Raw genomic sequence first — 19,467 nt, forward strand, 5'->3', positions numbered from 1 at the left:
GGCCTGCAGGGGAGGGCAGTTGGGGGTGACCAGGCCTGCAGGGGAGGGCAGTTGGGGGCGACCGGGCCAGCAGGGGAAGGCAGTTGGGGGCGATCGGGCCGGCAGGGGAGCAGTTAGGTGTCTGCCAGGCTGGCAGGAGAGTGGTTAGGGAGTGACCAGGCTGGCAGGCAGAAGCGGTTAGGGGCAATCAGGCAGGCAGGCAGGTGAGCGGTTAGGAGCCAGTGGTCCTGGATTGTGAGAGGGATGTCTGACTGTCCCAAGGGGTCCCAGATTGGAGAGGGTGCAGGCTGGGTTGAAGGACACACACACACACACACACACACACACACACACCAGTGCACAAATTTCATGCACTGGGCCTCTATTAGTACAAATAAAAACATTTAGTTTCTAATACTAGTATACTGTCTGAAATTTTTACTATATATTCTCCAACTGATAGTTGCAATGATGTACTTTAATGAGAAGTCCCACAGTTAACTCAGTCATCTATATATTTAAAAGCCCAAACGACCAGTCAACCAGTTGCTATGATGCGCACTGACCACTGGGGGGCAGACTGTCAATGTAGGAGCTGCCCCCTGGTGGTCAATGCGCTCCCACAGCCAGGCAACCTCCTGTGGCCCCTCCTCCCAGCTGGCTGGCCCCCCCCTTCTACTCTCCCCCCATTTCCCATCACTGGCCAGGCCTAGGGACCCCACCCATACACAAATTCATGCACTGGGCCTCTAGTTTGTTAATAACAGGTTCATTATTTGGACCATAAAAGTCAATTGCTCAACTTGATGGAAAATCATAAAATTTCTCATCATACACTGTGAAGTTCTAAAAGGCTCTTTGGGATGTAGATGTAGTCTAGCCATGTTTTTCTATTAAATTTTCTAAAGAAAGAAAGGAAAAAAATTCTCTAAAGCAGCAGTAACACTGTAAACTTGAATTACATTTTAAAAATAAGCACCATTAACAAACATTCTACATAAACTTACTTTACTTTTTTTTTGGCCACACAAACATTTAAATTTATTTCTTTAATATGTAATTAAAAATAAACATTATTTAACCACTAGCAAGCTAACTTTTAAGTTGATAATTTTGTATGGCCCACAAATGTTGGACAAATATCCAAATGGCCCTTTGCAGAAAAAAAGGTTCCCCACCCCAGTTTAATCACTAGATGACCCAACATAAAAAAGAGTTAGGGGCCTGGGGTTTATAAGAATAACTGAAACTAACAGTCATTTTTATTTAATGGAAAACAACTGATTGTTTCTAAGTTGTGCTAAGAATTCAAAGAATGGTCAGTTAGAGAATCCAAAGGAAAACTTAATAGTGAAGATAATACAATTGTACCTAAAGTTGTGCTTGTGTTCAAGGGTTGAAAGGAAAACATATAAGCAAACATAGGTAACCAAAAATTACATGTTTCCAAGAGGGCATGATGAAGCATTAAGTGAATTGAATGTAACTAAGATGAGCCAGAAAGCTAATTCTGTTTGGGGGAGAATGCCTAATTGTCAGGATAGAAATAGAAAAATGGGTGGGAGTCTGTGCAACTAGCAGCAGTGCCTGTTTTCATTGCAGGGTGCTTATGCACTAACCTTGTATTCAGACCTAACTTTGTATTCCAGTGCAGGCTAGGCTTCAGTAGCATAATTAAATATGTGTGTTTATTATGTTGTTGTTTTTTTCATTCTTCTTTAGGCCCTAATAACAACAGCCCTCAGACTTCAGCTGTTCGAACCCCTACTCAGACAAATGGCTCTAATGTGCCCTTTAAGCCTCGAGGGAGAGAGTTTTCCTTTGGTAAGTATGGATTTTATTATTCTTGATTTTTGTCATTTTAAATAAAAGGAATTTACAAAAATGCTTTATTTTACTAGGGGAATTTTTATTTTTATTACTATATTATTAATTAGTACTTAAAGGCACAGATTGTAGTCAGACAGCTTGTTCAATCTGCTGCCAGTACTATATAATTCTGTAACCTTGGGTAAGCTGCTGAACTTTTCTGTGCCTCAGTTTCCTTATTTGTAAATGGGGATAACATTACTTCCTGGCTCATTGGGTTATAATGAGGATTATAAATATGAAGTCATTTTACAGGGTAGAATTATACCTGATACGTAGTAGATACTATAATTGTCTTTTGGGAGGTTTGGGGGCTTTATTTGTTTTATATTTGCTTTAGCATATGTCATTTATTGGTAGCCAACATATCAATGATATAATAAAACAGTTAAATAATGTGTCAGGATTAGAGTAGTTGTCAAACCATGACTGTGTTAACAACCTATGTATTTTCTTAGTTTGTACTTAAAGATGTACAATAAAATAAATCCCTGACCATGGAAGTATATTGGTAAATATTATCAACAAATTTACTATCTTGGTTTTTTTTATGTACAGAGGCCTGGAATGCCAAAATCACAGATCTAAAACAAAAAGTTGAAAATCTTTTCAATGAAAAATGTGGTAAGTTTATTTTGAAACATTATTATTAAAATATAAAGCACCTTTTTAGCAATAGAAGAATGTGCCCTGGCCCATGTGGTTCGGTGGTTAGAGCGTCAGCCCATGCAAATATGGTCGCTGGTTCAGTTCCTATTCAAGGGCAGGTACCTGGGTTGCAGGTTCAATCCCCATCCCCGGTTGTCCCTGGTGGCAACCAGTTGATGTGTCTCTCACATTGAAGTTTCTCTCTCTCTTCTCTTCATTGCTTCTGTCCCTTTCACTCTCTCTGAAAAACAATGGAAAAAAAATATCCTTGAGTGAGGATTAATAACAACAAAAATTGAAGAATGTAAGCAGAGTAAAATGTTCAACATTTAAATTATGTTGTTTGTTATTGGAAGTATGTGGGTCTTGCAGGCATGAATTTCATAATTTCTCCCACTTAATCTGAGCATCGAGAATTTTTTAAAATGTAATTTTTGTTATCACAAAAATGTAATTTAAAATGCATTTTTAAGTTATAAATGTAAGAAATATATGTGTGTTTTGTAGGTGAAGCTCTGGGCCTTAAACAAGCTGTGAAAGTGCCATTTGCATTATTTGAGTCTTTCCCAGAAGACTTTTATGTAGAAGGCTTACCTGAGGGTGTGCCATTCCGACGACCATCTACTTTTGGCATTCCAAGGCTGGAGAAGATACTCAGAAACAAAGCCAAAATTAAGTTCATTATTAAAAAGTAAGGAAATGAGATTGGCCATGAGTTGATACTGTTCGACATTGAGAGGTGGTTCATGGATTCACCTTTGTAATAGGGCCATTTTAGCCCTAGTGTCAACAAAGCTCTTTAAGCTATACTTTTTTATACGTTTAAAATTTTTCATAATTGGTTAAAAGAGGGAAGGAGGGCTCTAATTCATCAGAGGGATAACAATTTTATTTTGTTAAATCTACCCACAGTTGTATTTTTAATGGTTGATGCAGCTGGAATTTAAGCAGTGATTCAGTTTTATAAAACCATTTTATTTCTCCAACATACACAGTATTTTAAATTTCTCTCCTGTTGGCTTGGAGATCTTGTAGCATAATTGAAACCGATGGGAATAGTTAAAATTAGAAAATACATAATGATGCTCAAGAATTATTTGAAATGAATTTTAGGTTTTGTTTATTAACGCTTACTTTTGAGTCGCCCAGAGATGCTGTCACATAATCAAAGCTGACATTGCCAACATAATGGTCACCTTTTGTACTTACATCCAGGTTTGTTGGAGGTATGGCTCTGCTTTGGCTTCCTAAGAAGAAAGACTCTTTTGCTCAAGTTTTCACAGCCTGTCTTACCTTTCCATGGTACCTTCATAAAGGGCATTTCCTGTCCCATTCTCAAGTCTAACGCTGAATCTCTCCAGGTTATCTTGAAATCAGAGGAAGAAGAAGCTATTGAAAGTAGATAGGGCTGGATGGATGTTATAATCACAATTATTATTAGTCTTTTTGCATGTGTTCCTTTAGATAATCTAGCTTTTTCTGTTTTTCCATTACTAAGAACCTAGTATATATTTACAGAGAATTACTGGTTTTAAAATCTTTTACATGTTTAATTTTTAATGTTTTATTATTGGATAATTAACAAATGTTTTTTCTCTTTTTTTGTTTTTAGGCCTGAAATGTTTGAGACAGCAATTAAGGAGAGCACCTCCTCCTCTAAGAGCCCTCCAAGTAAGTTGTTGCTACAGAAAACATGTGATTGGAAATTTATTTTGCAGCAGTGATTTTAAAAATTGTCTAAAGACCAAGTATTGAGCTAAAAGCAGGAAAGCTCATTCAAAATTGGGGGTTGTAAAAAAAATAATAAAAGAAAGGAAAAAGAAAAAACCCTACAAAATTAGAATTGTGACTAGTTTATGGTTTTTAGTTCTTTAATAATTGAGAATCTCTATGTGTCTGCTACCCTAAGCTTAACAAGGAAGAGAAAAAAGTAAAAAACCTTTTAGGAAGCTTACTATCGCAGAATGACAAAACATTCCATGAAAAAGGACAAACCTTAAACAAAAGTTGGGTTAAAATACTATTTTGCGTAGTCTGAATTATAACACACTAGAGGCCCGGTACACGAATTGTGCACAGGTGGAATCCCTTGGCCTGGCTGGCAATTGGGGCCAATCAGGGCTGTGGGGGGAAGGGAAAGGGGCTGCAGGAGGTTGACTATGGGAGTGCACTGACCACCAGGGGGCAGCTCCTGCGTTGAGCGTCTGTCCCCTGGTGGTCAGGGCGTGTCATAGCAACCGATCGTTCGGTTGACTGGTCATAATAGTCACTTAGGCTTTTATATGTAGAGATTATTAGAGAAGATTTAATTATTTTATATCTGTTGTAATTTTAAGGAAAAATAAATTCATCGCCTAATGTTAATACTACTGCATCTGGTGTTGAAGATCTTAACATCATTCAGGTGACAATTCCAGGTATGATTTCTCTGCCTTTATCATAGTTTATGGGGTGGTTTCCTTTTCAGTTTTTTCACTTTCAGGATATGGATTACTGGGGATATTGAGTGTAAGGCACATTGTGTGTTCTCCTTCCCATACCTCGCAGAAATTAACCAAATACATCATCTTCTCAGTTTTTTTGCTAAGTAACTCTAGGCAGTTCATTGTACTTGGTGTGAGCTAAAACCTGGTGACCACCCAGATACCTAGTGTCTTGTTTTAAAAAATCTGTTTAGCTCTGGCCAGTGTTTCTCAGTGGTGAGAGCATCATCCCACAGACCAAAGGGTCACAGGTTTGATTCCTGGTCAAGGGCAGATACCTGGGTTGCAGGACTGGGGCACATTTGGGAAGCAACTAATAGATCAGCGGTTCTCAACCTGTGGGTCGCGACCCCTTTGGCGGTCAAATGACCCTTTCACAAGGGTCGCCTAAGACCATCCTGCATATCAGATATTTACATTACAATTCATAACAGTAACAACATTTTGTTGCTATATGAAGTAGCAACGAAAATAATTTTATGGTTGAGTCACAACATGAGGAACTGTATTTAAAGGGCCAGAAGGTTGAGAACCACTGCAATAGATGTATCTCACATCAGTGGTCATCTTTCTCGCCTTCCCCTTCTCTCCCACTCTCTTCCCCTTTCTTCAACTCTCTAAAAATCAATTAAAAAATATATTTGGGTGAGGATTAATAAAAAATAATAATAATAAATAAATTTGTATGAAATAACAGGTAAACTTCTTGATAACAGGAATAAAGTATCATTTTCAATTTGGTTTTATTGTTAAATCATTTTTATGTAAATCATTTCAATCTTGATTAGTTTAAATTACTTGAATATTCAAAAAACAAAGTGAGTTACAAAGAGAACCTAAACATTTACTTAGAATTAAAATTGTATTATTAAAGTATTATGAGGTTTTTTTTTTTAACTTTTTTTAGATGATGATAATGAAAGACTTTCAAAAGTTGAAAAAGCTAGACAGCTACGAGAACAAGTTAATGACCTCTTCAGTCGCAAATTTGGTAAGTTTCATTTGCATAGTACAGCTTGCAACAAGCAAGGAAATTTTGTTTCAATAAGAAACAGCAAAAACAACCATGCTGGCACCTTGATCTTGGACTTCAAACATCAAACTTGTGAAAAAAATGAATATATCTGGTTTAGGCCACCTAGTCTGTGATATCCTGTATAATAAAGGGCTAATATGCAAATTGTCCCCTCAGGAGTTTGCCAGACCAGGAGTTCGACTGCTCGCTATGACATGCGCTGACCAGCAGGGGGCAGCATGGAACCAAGGAAGGCCCTGGCCAGCCCTGATCACTGGCCAGGCCTAGGAACCCCGCTGTGCATGAATTTTTGTGCACAGGGCCTCTAGTTTTGTTATGAAAGCCCTAGAAAACAAACATAAATAGTACTCAGTGAATTATGATTGAGAATATCAAGTGAAATTGGAAAATAAAATAAATATCTTTAAAAACAGAACAGTAAATTATGCTTAGATAATTATAATCTTATATAAAAGGAAATAAAGTTGTAAAATAAGTATTTTGGTTTTGCTAAAGTCCTTTAGTAAGAAAACATTAAATGTATTATTGATAACTAGGGGCCCGGTGCACGAAATTCATGCACAGGGGGTGGGTCCCTCAGCCCGACCTGCTCCCTCTCCAATCTGGGAGCCCTCAGGGGAGCCCTCTCCAATCTAGGAGTTTCTGTCTGACTTTGCAATCATATGAGATAATTGTCTGAGACCCCAACCCAGTTTGGTTTGGTGCTCACAGAATAATAGAGGTCTTTTTTTTTTCTTTGCTCCATTGGTAGAGATTTCCTAGAAGTTGCAGGATATCTTCCTTTTAATTTTTCCTCAACATTCTGGCTTTACTTAATGTCTCTCACCTTTGCTTTCCCTCCATCGCCCACCTGCAACAGTAACTTGCTCCAGGCTCACTTTGCTCTAGTGTCTAGGAGATCCCGCAACACGTCTGCCACCAGAACTACAACTCCCAGCATGCCTGGTGCTCCCCACACTCTGGGCTTCCACTTCTGGTCCAGGGGCTGCCACCAGAACTATGATTCCCAGATTTTCTGGTGCTCCCTGCACTCTTGGTTTCCACTTCCAGTCCAGGGGCTGCAGAAACCAAAAGGACTGGGAACTCCAGCCGCCCCCAGGCTGGGCTGACAGGACTGGACACTCCAGTGGCGTCCCCAGGGCCCCAACCGCTCGGTGTGCGTGTGCACTGGCCACAGGCTCGGAGCGAGCGGGGTCCCGGGGACGCCTGCCATGTCGCCCCGGCTACGCGGCAGGTAGGCAGGTGTCCCATCTGGCCGTTTGGAGCCTGCGTGCATGCGTGCTGCCCATAGGCCTGCCATCTTTGTTGGGTTAATCTGCATACTCACTCCTGCTTGGCTGTGGGCATCACGGAGAGATGGTCAATTTATATATGTCTATTATTAATATAGATGGTCAATATTAAAGTGAATAAAATTAAGGTTTATATGTGGTTGTTTGAAATGTACAAAGACCTTAGTTAATAGTGGAGACTGTCTTTAAAATTAATGTTGGTCATGTGCTTCTTAAACACTCACTAAGGTGGTATGTTAATCTATGCTTTTATGCTGTTTCTGTCACTACAGGAGAAGCCATTGGTATGGGTTTCCCTGTGAAAGTTCCCTACAGGAAAATCACAATTAACCCTGGCTGTGTGGTGGTTGATGGCATGCCTCCTGGAGTGTCATTCAAAGCCCCCAGTTACCTGGAAATTAGCTCCATGAGAAGAATTCTAGATTCAGCTGAGTTCATTAAATTCACAGTCATTAGGTAAGTGAGAGTTACCTGTTTGCTCATAAGAATGAATGTATCTGCATCCAAAACATAGTCATATGTAGTAATAGAATCAAGTCTACCATGTAATGAACACATAAAATACTTTAGTTATTGTACTATTAGATTTTCTCCTCCCTGAGTTGATTCTTCATTCTCTGGAGGTAAGGCAAGGGGTGAGATTGTAATTGTTCCCTTTGAGAGCATCAGCTCCTTATCTACAAAGCAGGAATGATGATTATACCTACCCTCTAACAGCACTATGAGGATTACATTATTAATATGTGCTCGTCACGATAAGTGTACAACAAATGTCCTCTTTTCCATCCATCTACTTAAAAGTCCCAAGGTGTTTTATTCTTCTTTTGCAACTCACAGAAACTTAGCCATCACTAAATCTACCCAGTCAGTTCATTGTCAAGTTCCCACGGTCTCTAGTGTACATGGCTTAGGACTAACACTGAGAAATAGCTGAAAGCATTACCTTCCAAAGCTTTTTCTCACCCACTCATCTTCTCCCAATACCCTTTCCTTACAATTTCCATGTTTTTGTCCCACTTAACCAATGTTTATTTTCCATGCCATTCCCCGGGATATACAAAACGCCTTCTTCCATTGGATTGTTTCACCAGAATTACTCTTTTCCCTTTTCTTTGTTCCTGTTTTTTATTTTTCTACCATCTTTACTGTAACATTTTCTCATGTTCTATTTTAACTATTCATCTATATATAGGGTGTCTCCAAAAATGTATCTACTTTAACAGCTGATAACTCACTTAATTTTGAAAATGAACTATGTTAATAAATACTGATTTTATGCAAAGTGTATACATTTTTGGGGGGACACCCTGTATATCTAACAATTGACTGATCAAAAAGTATGTAAGATTAAAAAGTTACAGATAACATTTCTCATTCTAGCACATAAGTGACATGGTTTAAAAATTAGTTGTATAAGCTGTGTGTACCTGTAATTCTTGTAAAGTTAAACTGTTGAATAATTTATTTGTTTCTTTAGACCGTTTCCAGGACTTGTGATTAATAACCGTGAGTATTTCGTGAAGTCTTTGATCTTTTCTTTTTTGGAATATGAGAGGGTGTGGCTGTGTGTGCCCACATATTTAGCTCACAAGAATGTAAAATTTTACTACACCCATAGCAGTAACCATGCAAAGTCATTGTTAATTTAGCCCACAGTGTTAAAGCACTAGGTACTTTCTAGATATAATATTGAGCAAGTTTGCTTAACTTTTTAAAATCTCAGTTTATTCATTCATAAAATGGTAATAATATTAGTACTCACTTTGAGAGTTTTAGAACATTTTAAATGACTCATTATATATGAGATCCATGGCATAGATCTATGGCCCATGTTTGTAAATAAAGTTTTATTAAAACACTGCCAGGCTAATTTGTGGCATAGTTGACAGAATTTGCAACAGAGACTATGTGACCTGAAAAGTCTAAAATATTTACTAACTGGCTCTTTATGAAGAAGTTGTGGACCCCTTGCCCAGAACAGTGCCTGGCCTTACAGTATGTCCTCAGTAAATACAGTCTGGAGTTGTTATTTTTATTACTTTTATTTATTGTTATGTAATTACTGTGCTTGAATAAGTGGGTCTTTTTAATCTGATTTAGCTTGCTTCTATTAATATTAAGCAGTGTCTGGTAGACACTGGGCTCTCAAATACTATTGTGTGAACATATACGTGTTCTTCCATTTCTCTGGTGTTCATATTTTAAATAGCCCCCTGTTTTGTTTTGTTTTTGTTTTTTGGGGGGTTTTTTTTTTTTTAGCAAAACTTAATTGTGCTTGCATATTTTGTGTTCTGGTAACTTTTTAATTTTTATTTATTTTTTGTTCTGTTAACTTTTTATTAAAAATTTTGTGAGAATAATCCTTTTCTAATACCTTTGGCATTTCAGTCTTTTCCAATTAGCATTATTATTCTCATTTTTTAAAAATCCATTCAGTTCTATAGTTTATTCTTTAGGAAAGTGTAAGACTTCAGTTTCATGTTCAGGATTTATCAGTGACCGTTAAATGACAGCCTTGTGAGTAGTTGGTTTGCCCCCCTGACCTGAGAGCTGTCCCCTGCCATTCCATCCTGCCTCACTCTATTGACCCTGTCCTCTGGCTTTCACTCTTCAGCATCATTGATTTGGTTACATCTCTTCTGCTTCCAAACTTTTGAGTTTTGATTTATCATAAAGTTTATTCATTTGCTTATACTCCCAATCCATGAGTTCTTTTTTTATAGATTCTGTTTTAGCTTACGCACTCTCATGGTCAAGTATGTTAATATCTGGTAATGTCAGTATAAAAGAGAAGTATATCTTGCTTCATCGATTTTAAATAATCTTTGGGACATTCAGCTTTAATCACACCAGGAAACTTTATTATTTAAAGAAATCCCATGATAATTATTTTTCCTTTTTATTGAATTCAGAGAGGAAGAGAGAGGTAGAAACATCAATGATGAGAGAGAATCATTGATCAGCTGCCTCCTGCACACCCCTACTGGGGATTGAGCCCACAACCCGTGCATGTGCCCTCGACTGGAATCGAACCCGGGACCCTTCAGTCCGAGGCCGACAGTCTATCCACTGAGCCAAACCAGCTAGGGCATCTTTTCTTTTTTTCTTTTTAAATTAATCTCAATTCCCCTGTCTTTTGTATAAGTTTCAAAGAACATTGTGTTTTCATTTTTTCTGTCCTTTTACTTTATGTTAAAATGTTTAATTTTGTTCTCATCCTACACATGTCTATAATAGAATTTTGTGGTGATTACTATGAGTTAGTTATTAATGGGACATACCAGAACTCTTAATGTTTGTTCCCTTCTTGTCATAAGGAAAATAGTGCCCATTATGGCAAAATTAGAGCATCAAAATATAGAATGTATATAGAAATGCTTGTCAGATGTAACAATGTGCCATCACATTATTAAATGAATTTGCTTTGTTTTCAGAGTTGGTTGATCAGAGTGAGTCAGAAGGCCCAGTGATACAAGGTAAATTGAAGAGGGTAATAAACATAGAAATATTCCTACCTTTTTAGTAAAACAGATCAAATAAAATTGTGTGGCCTCACATGCTTACGCCTATGTAACTTTAAAGAGTCAGTTACGCAGCACACCCAGGTATACTTGCACCCAGACTTGTTTCTTTGACTCTTGTTTGGAAGCCTGTGTAAGCTCAGTCTGTAGATCCTAATTGAGAACTGTGGACCACATGCCATTTGATCCCACTGTCTCAGGGAAGGTCTGAGGTCAGGAACCCTGAGATCCATGGCATAGAATACAATTTTTCAGTGAGAAGGTTGTCTTTTTAAATTTATTCTTCATGCCATTTGTTTATAATAGTAATTGTAAGCCAAATTGTATTGGGTGGAAATACGTGTATTGTGGTTTTAAAAGTTCCTTCGAAACTAGTGTTTAGACCTGCTACTGTGATTCATTGAAAGTAATAAAAGGCTTTTTATTAAAAGGGAACTCACAGAAGAAAGGGCAGGGAGACAAAAATGGAACTTCTTACTTTCATTTTAGAGCTGTGCTAATTAAGATTGTTATTTAAGACTTCGGTTATGCAAGCTAACAAACACATTTCATAAAAGTAGATTTTTGAGAGTCTAGTTGAGTAATTGTGTGTTTAATCCCAAGAGTCTATGGCTGTTGTTTTATTCTAGCCTTGTGATTCGAGTACACTGCTGGAGAGCTTTCTCTCCTTTTTTTCCCTCTGGTCTCTTCAAAAAATTGAAAGCAACTTTTGGACAATGTTACAGTAAAGCTACATGTGTTTCTTTTCAGAATCAGCTGAGCCAAGCCAGTTGGAGGTTCCTGCAACAGAAGGTAAAATCTGAAGTTCCTTAAGTCTTTTATTAGGACAAAGGATTAATTGTGTTTTTACAGCTTTTAAAAACTAGAACTGTGGTGGTTTGGTTCTTTTGTTTCTGGGTGTATTGGATTTGTAGTTTATACCCAGAAACATTGTATCCAGAGTTGACTCATGGGTTATTTTGCTCCATCTCCCCCAAATGACTTTTTTTAATTATTATTCTCACCTAAGGACATTTTTCCCTTCGATTTTTTTTTTTTTTTTTTTTTTAAGAGAGAGGGAGACACCCCTTTGGTCTGTTGGCTGGTGCTCTAACCACTGAGCAGACCAGCCAGAGCTCCCCCAAATGACTCTTAACCCTTTGCGATCGTTTGTCTACTCTCAGCCACCAAAGCTTTTTTACCGTTCCGGTCGTATGTCTGCTCTCAGCCACCACAGCAAGGAACTGTATGAATCTTAACTCCATTCATGTATCAGTTCATAATTTCTCTGAAAGCTCTTAAGTGTCTAAGTGACCTTGTCACGAACCAAAACATTGCCCCGGCAAATCGGAGATATCGAAACTCAATATAAACAAACGCGGTCGTTCCACACTCGCCATGCAAAACACCATGGCGAGTCAGTCACCTTTTGAGAGTGAAGAAATCGACAAGCTTCGGAGATACTTCGCAGAATTTCAAATAAAGCTTTACAAATTACGTTTAACTGTAATTAGGCATTCTCGCTTGTTAGGATATTTCAAAATAATACTCCAAAATGGCAGAAAGAAAGTTACCGAAAGAAGCGTACTGCAAATCTGAAAGTAACGATGAAGAGTTTTATTTTGGCAGGAAGACCATCGGCCTCAGATAAAGATGAAAGGCTTAATGGGAAACTGCATATATTGCGACACTGTGAAGGTGTGAAAAGTAAAGATTGCTCTGTATGTTCGAACAGAAAGATTAAGGGCGGAAGACGCCAAACTAATTATTTTTGCGATACATGTAGTCGAAAACCAGGACTGCATATTGGAGACTGCTTTCAAAGATACCACACAATGGAGAAATATAAAATATAATTTTTACATAAAAACATGTTATTGAAACACATTATTGTCTAAACATACATCTAATGTTCAAAAAAGAATTAATAAATCTTGTTTATCCTTCATAATCTTGCATGTTATGTATCACTGCTCTTTCAATGGAAATTAATTCCGACCAGTACGACACCCATGTCCAAATTTAATATGACCGCAAAGGGTTAATGAATTCTGAAACCATAGAATGACTGACTGCTACATAACCTGGATAGTATAGGTCATTTACATACATATGTAATTAAGATGTTTGTTGCTTTGAATATGTAAGTAGCAAAATTTAGAACTTATAGCTAGGAAAACATTGTTATCTCTGAAAATGTAATTATTTTTAGTATCTTATTATTCCTGTTGAATTATGTTAGTAAATAGTTTGGTATGCGTGGATTTATAATTGAGCAGATTTGCATTAATGGTGCTATTAAACAGTTCCCTTTTGTTTTCTTGATAGAAATAAAGGAGACTGATGGAAGCTCTCAGATCAAGCAAGAACCAGACCCTACGTGGTAGACCTCTTCCCTCCTAGGGTAACTTGGTTTCTGTGTCCAGGATGTGTATAATGACCATCTGAGCCCACCTGCATATTTATAAGCCAGTGTGTTTTCCCTGCTTTAGCCATAAATGTGGCCCCACCTTCAGGGGCCAAGTGTAAGCCATAAGGGGCTGTTTTTAGCTAGAAGATTCAAGTAGGATTTTTCCTTGGATCAATATATCTGTCAGTCAAAGGTATAAATGCACTATTGCCTTAAAAGGAAAATGTTTTATTTTAATTCACAGGGTAAATCTTGTCCTCACATTGGAATTCACTGAGTTAGTATCACTTCACTGACTTTCCCCCTAATCATAATGATAGTATTCGCAGTCTGGCTGAGCTGCACAGTTCATTGTGCATCTTATATAGTTAAGTTACAAGCCTGACCCTATTATTCCAGACTTCTTAAACTTAGCCAGGTTAGTGGCAGGAGGGGCAGCCTGGACCAGGAATCAGCAAAACTTGGTTCACACGTCCGTTGAATCTCACTATGCCTGACCTGTCCCATGTCTCGGCGATAGTCCCAGGACAGCTTCCCAGTCCCCGTCTGCACCTGGCCGTGTGCTTTCATAGATTCTTTTCTCATGGGGTCTGCCCCGTACTGTCAACTCATGGATTTAAGTACTAAGTTATGGTGTTTGTGAATGTTTAATTCCTATAACCAGATTAACTGTTTTCTTGTTCGTTTTCTCTCTCCTATTTTAGCTTAAAGTATCAGTGGGTGAGAAGAGCTTTTCGGACCTGTTACTGCCCCAAGCTGTGTAATATACTTGTATAACAGAAATACCTTCTATACAAACCTTTTTTTCTACTTTTAGATAGAAATGTCTACTTTTTCAGCAGTTCTGTGAATTGAATTAAAGAGCAGAGTGACTGTAGATTTGGAATGGCTGGTTTACTTTGGAATGTATTTTAAGGATTTTACAGCAATGCTGGAAAACGACAGGGAAAATGACAGGGATGAATCTCACCAGACTTTTTTATGGATTCGGCAGAGCCTTCAGCTATGGTGTTTATTTTCCAACCAAGTGAAGATATCTCCTACTGGAACATCTCAGCTTCTGCAGTGAAGAAGACACCTACGATAGTTTAGTTCTTTAGTTTTTCTATTTGAAAAAATCACTTAAATGATCCTTTTGTTCACGGCTCTCCTTAATGACTAAGTGAACAGTTAGTATCTGTATATTTGACTAAACCTTTTCCTAAGCTATCTATCATGGTTTATACGTTTTTTATCATAATTAAAAACACACAACTCTCTGGAGTACCTAATAGCCAATGAGAGATGAGTATCTCAGCGTGTGGCTTACAGATGGAATGCAGAGAACCTCTTCCACATTTACTTTCACCCAAATAAAGTGCATGGTGTACCAGAAGTTTAAGACCAGGTATGAGTGGGCAAGCTAAATGACACTAAAGCCTCACTGTCTTGTAACCTATTGTGGTGTGGATTTTTTCGGAACACTGTTCCAGTTTTGGATCAATCTCAAGGGGTTTTATTGCCTTCATTATTTTATAATTCTACTTATAACTTGAGGCTCCAGTGTGGGGAGTGAGGGGTCGTAAGCTAATTATGCACCCGCTGATGTTCTGCGCCATTTGTAGGAGAGTCTTACATGTGTTAAGATCTCACAGACAATAAGAGTTGTAAAATACCAGCGATATGAAAAGCTGGAGTATGTGATGGCATAGAGTGTTCATCAGCTTTATCACAATATTCATAATGGAGAATTATATTACATGGTAGCAAAAATAGGCATTTTTATGTGTTGCTTATATTTTACCTCAAATTAAAATGTAGATATAGGGTAATAAATAAACTCCATTCATGCCTTTCACACACTAATTCATTTCTTTTTAAGGTGTTTTCATGATTATGTCTGGGGAAACTGGTGGGTGTGGTTCGGTGGTCCGTGGAATGCACGTGAGGGTTAAGTTGGCATTCATCTTCAGAGGCTCAGGTGCTCATAAGGACACCATCGTTTATGGCAGTGATTCTCAACCTGTGGGTCGCGACCCCTTTGGTGGTCAAATGACCCTTTCCCAGGGGTCGCCTGAGACCATCCTGCATATCAGATATTTACATTACAATTCATAACAGTAGCAACATTACAGTTATGAAGTAGCAACGAAAATAATTTTATGGTTGGGTCACAACATGAGGAACTGTATTTAAAGGGCCAGAAGGTTGAGAACCACTGGTTTATGCTATTTCTGAGACCACTGTCTCGTTGGAGCTGAGGCTAGAGACCCCAACTTTTTATCTGTACATGCCAAGTGCATGCAGCTAACAGATGGTTGTGAAGTCGGAACCCCTCCCAGACAGAGCACATACACATTAGCTCCTCCCACCTGAAAATGACACTGGCTCAGGGCATTCTCCCAGCACAGCCCTCTGCCTCTTCTGTACCCTACAGATTTGTGCTCAGGGAAACCTACTTTGTTATCTTCCAAATGAAATCAGGGGATGGCTTTTACAGTAGAATCTCATGGATCTTTCATTACTATAAAACGGAAATATTGTGGGATCACAGACTTACCAGAGATTTGTGTTCCTATCCAATATAAAAAGTCAGTGTACATACACATTATATATACTGTTAGCATTTTTTTTTAATGTTCTCACATCTACCAAGTAGACAAGCTTCTGTGCTCTGGATAACAGTACAGAATCAGTGCTGCAACCCCTCATAACTTTCTCATGGTTTAAGGCAGTGGTTCTCAACCTGTGGGTCGTGACCCCTTTGGGGGTCGAATGACCCTTTCACAGGGGTCGCCTAAGACCATCGGAAAACATGTATAATTACATATTGTTTTTGTGATGAATCACTATGCTTTAATTATGTTCAATTTGTAACAATAAAATTGGGGGTCACCACAACATGAGGAACTGTATTCAAGGGTCGCGGCATTAGGAAGGTTGAGAACCGCTGGTTTAAGGAATGCTCTCCTGAAGGAATGTTGTCTCTCCCCTGAACAAAGCAAGCTTAATTCCGTCAACAAAGTGTTGAGCCTCAGGCAAGGGATGCTGTTGCTGCATCCATCCATCAGTCTGTCCTCTGGAGGGGGGGGCGGGTGGGGGAGCAGGTCATTTCTCTTAACTCACTGTCTCCCGAAGCTTTTAACATGTCTTCCTCAGTCTCCACCTCTACAGTCCAGTCAGGCATCTTAGCTTCCGTAGAACAGCGTTGTTTCCTGGTAGGTTGCCTCCTTACCCGCATGGCAACGTTCGCCCTGGTCTCAGCGCCATGCACTTGCTGACGGGGGTGGCAGTGTCGCCCTGGCTCCCCCCACCGGAGCCCCCTCTGTAAGATGAAGCCTTCAGCTCCTGGGGTAATGAATAGCCGGTGCATCCATAAGCGAGACAGTCCTTCGGGGATGGGGGTTAAGCTTGCCCACCAAGACCTTTATGCAGTCAGTAAGGACCAGACATAAGAGCAAGGTCCTGTTCAGATAGGTCTTGCCAGTCATTTCAATGTGCTTAGTGTTTGTGAAGCGTCCTGATTCCATAACAGTCCAGGTTAAACATTTTACCAGGGAGCAGAGTGACTAAGACCATAGGCTTTGTGACCAAACTGAAACTCCACTTGTAGACAGCAGTTTTCTTGAGGGAATTTCCATCGAAAAAAACCATAAAATCAAGGAAATGCCTACATGGTGTTAATTGAATACTGTCAACCGCCACCCCAAGCTCTGGACCTCCAGCAGCTGCCATCCTCGGGGGTGGGGCCGAGCAACTGTGGCAGCGCGGGGAGCCTGTCTGCTTTCTGTGGGTGGCCCAGCCGGCCCAGACTTGAACTTCCCAGTGCACATAAGCTTACCCTTTCCAGCAGCTGGCGCACCGTGAGACCTGCCTCTTTCACTGGTCTAATCACTAGCACACAGGAAGTGAGATGGTGTTTACTGGGCTCCGTGTGCTTCAGCCTCACTCCCAGGCGGGGGGCCAGGACTTGAGCCCAGGTCTGTGGCCCTCGTCCTCCCATAACGCAGCTGTTTACAGCAGGCAGCAGTTCCCTCCTGAAGCAGTTGGTCATTCTGAGCATCCTTCCTGCCTCCGTTTCTGCTTTCTTCCCCCCCAGGGACCGAAAGGTCTGCCTGAGAGGAAGACTGAACAGGCCTTTCCAGTTTCACTTGGCACCCCAGCCCCTGACTAGAATTCCGGGAACTTGCTTGGCTTAACTGTTAGTGGGCAGATCATTGCCACACACCAGTGGGCATCTCTGGAACGCACGGCCCAGTGCTTGTCCTCAGTGGAAGTGTGGGTTTGGAAGAAGAGCCGTTCTCCCAGGGATGCCTCGGGTTCTTTGGGGGGGGGGGGGGGTGGCATGTTAGGAATTGAGATGGCCTGTAGGCCGCTCTCTAGTGTATGGGCCCTTCACTGTGCTGCTCAGACCTGTGAGTCTGGCGGGATGAGCACAAATGGGGCTGTTCATCCTTCTGTTTGCCCCCCGCCCAGAAGTTGCTTTCCCAGCCTCTAGTTTGGCTTCTGTTTTACTCCAATATGGGATAAGAGGTAATTAACTTCTCTGTGCTTCACCTCCTGGCTGCCAACCTTGGCTCAGAGCAGTTTAAGGCCGCTTGCAGCTGGTTTGTAGAAATGACTCCCTAGGAGCCTCATGACCTGTTGACTTTTAAAAAACAGAGTGGGCTGGCCCAGCCTGGCTGCCCCAGGGTCTTCCTCACCCCTGGAGCTGAGAAAAACAAAGCACAGCAGGATTAATAGGGTCTTGTGTCACTCTACCTCCCCCGCCTGCCCTGCCTCACCCCCAGCCGCGCATACCTCTTGGTTTTGTTTTGAGGAAGTGTCAGAAAAGTTAGTGCTGAAAGCAAGCTATGATACAATATCCATTTGCAAAGGTGTTTCCTGCCAGATTTCCTTCTCAGAAGCAAGGTGGTTTACAGGCTTCCACTTCATGCGTGGTCTCAAGGCTGCTCATTTGAAGTCTCCAGTGCCTCAAGCTCCATAAAGCGATCAAAGACCATGCCAGTGCCCGAGAGGACCTGGTGAGGGTGTCCCCACGTGTTTCAGTAAGAGTGGGGCAGACCCACCAAGAGGCAGCAAAAGAATAGACAGCCCACATCCTAGGTCATGAGATCAAGATAAATCCTGAAAGGGCCTATTGACTTGATGCTCTGCAATTTAGGCTAAAAGTGTCCTCTCCCTTATGGCGACCAGTCTAGATCCTCTAGGAAAAACCCTTGGTAGAAGATGGCAAGCAAGTGTGGCCTCGCAGGCTCTCGGGGGCTTCCGTCCCACAAGTGGCATCATTGTGATCCTGGTGCTTCATGCAAGACCGGCCACTTCACATCTGTTAGCTACCTGTCTACAGGAGACCCACCCCTCCAGACCTGTGTGTTCCTGTGTGTCTTTACTGTCCTGTGTACCCTTGGAATTGCCAAAGGTACTGAGCCCTTGGCAAATCCCAGCCTGGCCTCATCATGCCGCCAGCTGACTCCTGCACTCAGGGCTGGGGAGATGTGGAAACGCCGCCCAGCCCTGGTGACTGGATCCAGAGGCAGGATTTCCCTGGTACTGGACTTCATTTCAAATTCAAGCATCGTCACAAAACTCCCTGAGGTCCTAGCTTGCTGCTGGATTAACCTTGGGTGGGTGGTTGATGAGTTTCAAATAACTCACTGAATGCCACATCTGGGCCCACTCAGCAAGGAAGAGTCGGGAGGTGGGTCTGGAGCCGGGCACAGCAGGCCCCGGGAGACAGTGGGAGGAGTTGGGGCTCCTGGTTTTGGAGTAGGACTTGCTTGCAGGATCCCCATTCATTAGGTATTTGCCAAAGGCCCTTTTGGTGTCAGAAGCTGCATTACAGTGGGACAGACTCCCAGGCTTCTTTCTGTGTGAGGCCTTGCCCTCTGCTCTATCCCTGGCAGAGGAAAGGCTGAGCTCTGCCAGCCCTAGACCCGAGGCTGTATCCCACAGTCCCGCCCACCTCCCACCAACAGTTCCCACAGAGAACGTGAGCCCACCCGTGGTCCAAGCCTTGCACAGGTGGTCCCAGCAACCTGAGTGCCTGCTGTCATGGGACACAATGGCCCAAGAAATAGGTTCACTGTTAGTGTTAACTTGCCAAAGGACACACAGAAATGAAAGAACCAGGGTTCAAAGCAGGCCCATGTGGTTGTCAAGCCACCGTGCCCACAGCCAGTGGTCAGTGTGCGCATGCCCTCCACCTTCCAGAGGCCAAGGGGGGGAGAGACTCCAGGGCGTATGGTTCCCAACACTGACTCTGTGCCCT

At 40.9% G+C, this 19,467-nt stretch overlaps 1 protein-coding gene across 7 annotated transcripts in view; it reads left to right on the plus strand.

Annotated features, from left to right (window-relative positions):
* GTF2I (general transcription factor IIi) overlaps positions 1–15,056 on the plus strand; it is a 129,205-nt gene extending 114,149 nt beyond the window's left edge. For all 7 annotated transcript variants that reach the window (XM_036308742.1, XM_036308743.1, XM_036308746.1 and 4 more), the window contains 12 exons: positions 1,702–1,803; positions 2,407–2,472; positions 3,004–3,187; positions 4,109–4,167; positions 4,833–4,913; positions 5,887–5,970; positions 7,580–7,763; positions 8,785–8,813; positions 10,742–10,783; positions 11,579–11,620; positions 13,136–13,211; positions 13,922–15,056. In XM_036308742.1, coding sequence (XP_036164635.1) covers positions 1,702–1,803; positions 2,407–2,472; positions 3,004–3,187; positions 4,109–4,167; positions 4,833–4,913; positions 5,887–5,970; positions 7,580–7,763; positions 8,785–8,813; positions 10,742–10,783; positions 11,579–11,620; positions 13,136–13,194 — 932 coding nt within the window. In that variant the 3' untranslated portion in view covers positions 13,195–13,211; positions 13,922–15,056. The remainder of the gene's footprint in view (positions 1–1,701; positions 1,804–2,406; positions 2,473–3,003; positions 3,188–4,108; positions 4,168–4,832; positions 4,914–5,886; positions 5,971–7,579; positions 7,764–8,784; positions 8,814–10,741; positions 10,784–11,578; positions 11,621–13,135; positions 13,212–13,921) is intronic.
* The last annotated feature ends 4,411 nt before the right edge of the window (positions 15,057–19,467 follow it).

This window comes from Myotis myotis, unplaced genomic scaffold, assembly GCF_014108235.1.
Source record: "Myotis myotis isolate mMyoMyo1 unplaced genomic scaffold, mMyoMyo1.p scaffold_m19_p_5, whole genome shotgun sequence".
In the NCBI taxonomy this organism is placed as follows: Eukaryota; Metazoa; Chordata; class Mammalia; order Chiroptera; family Vespertilionidae; genus Myotis; species Myotis myotis.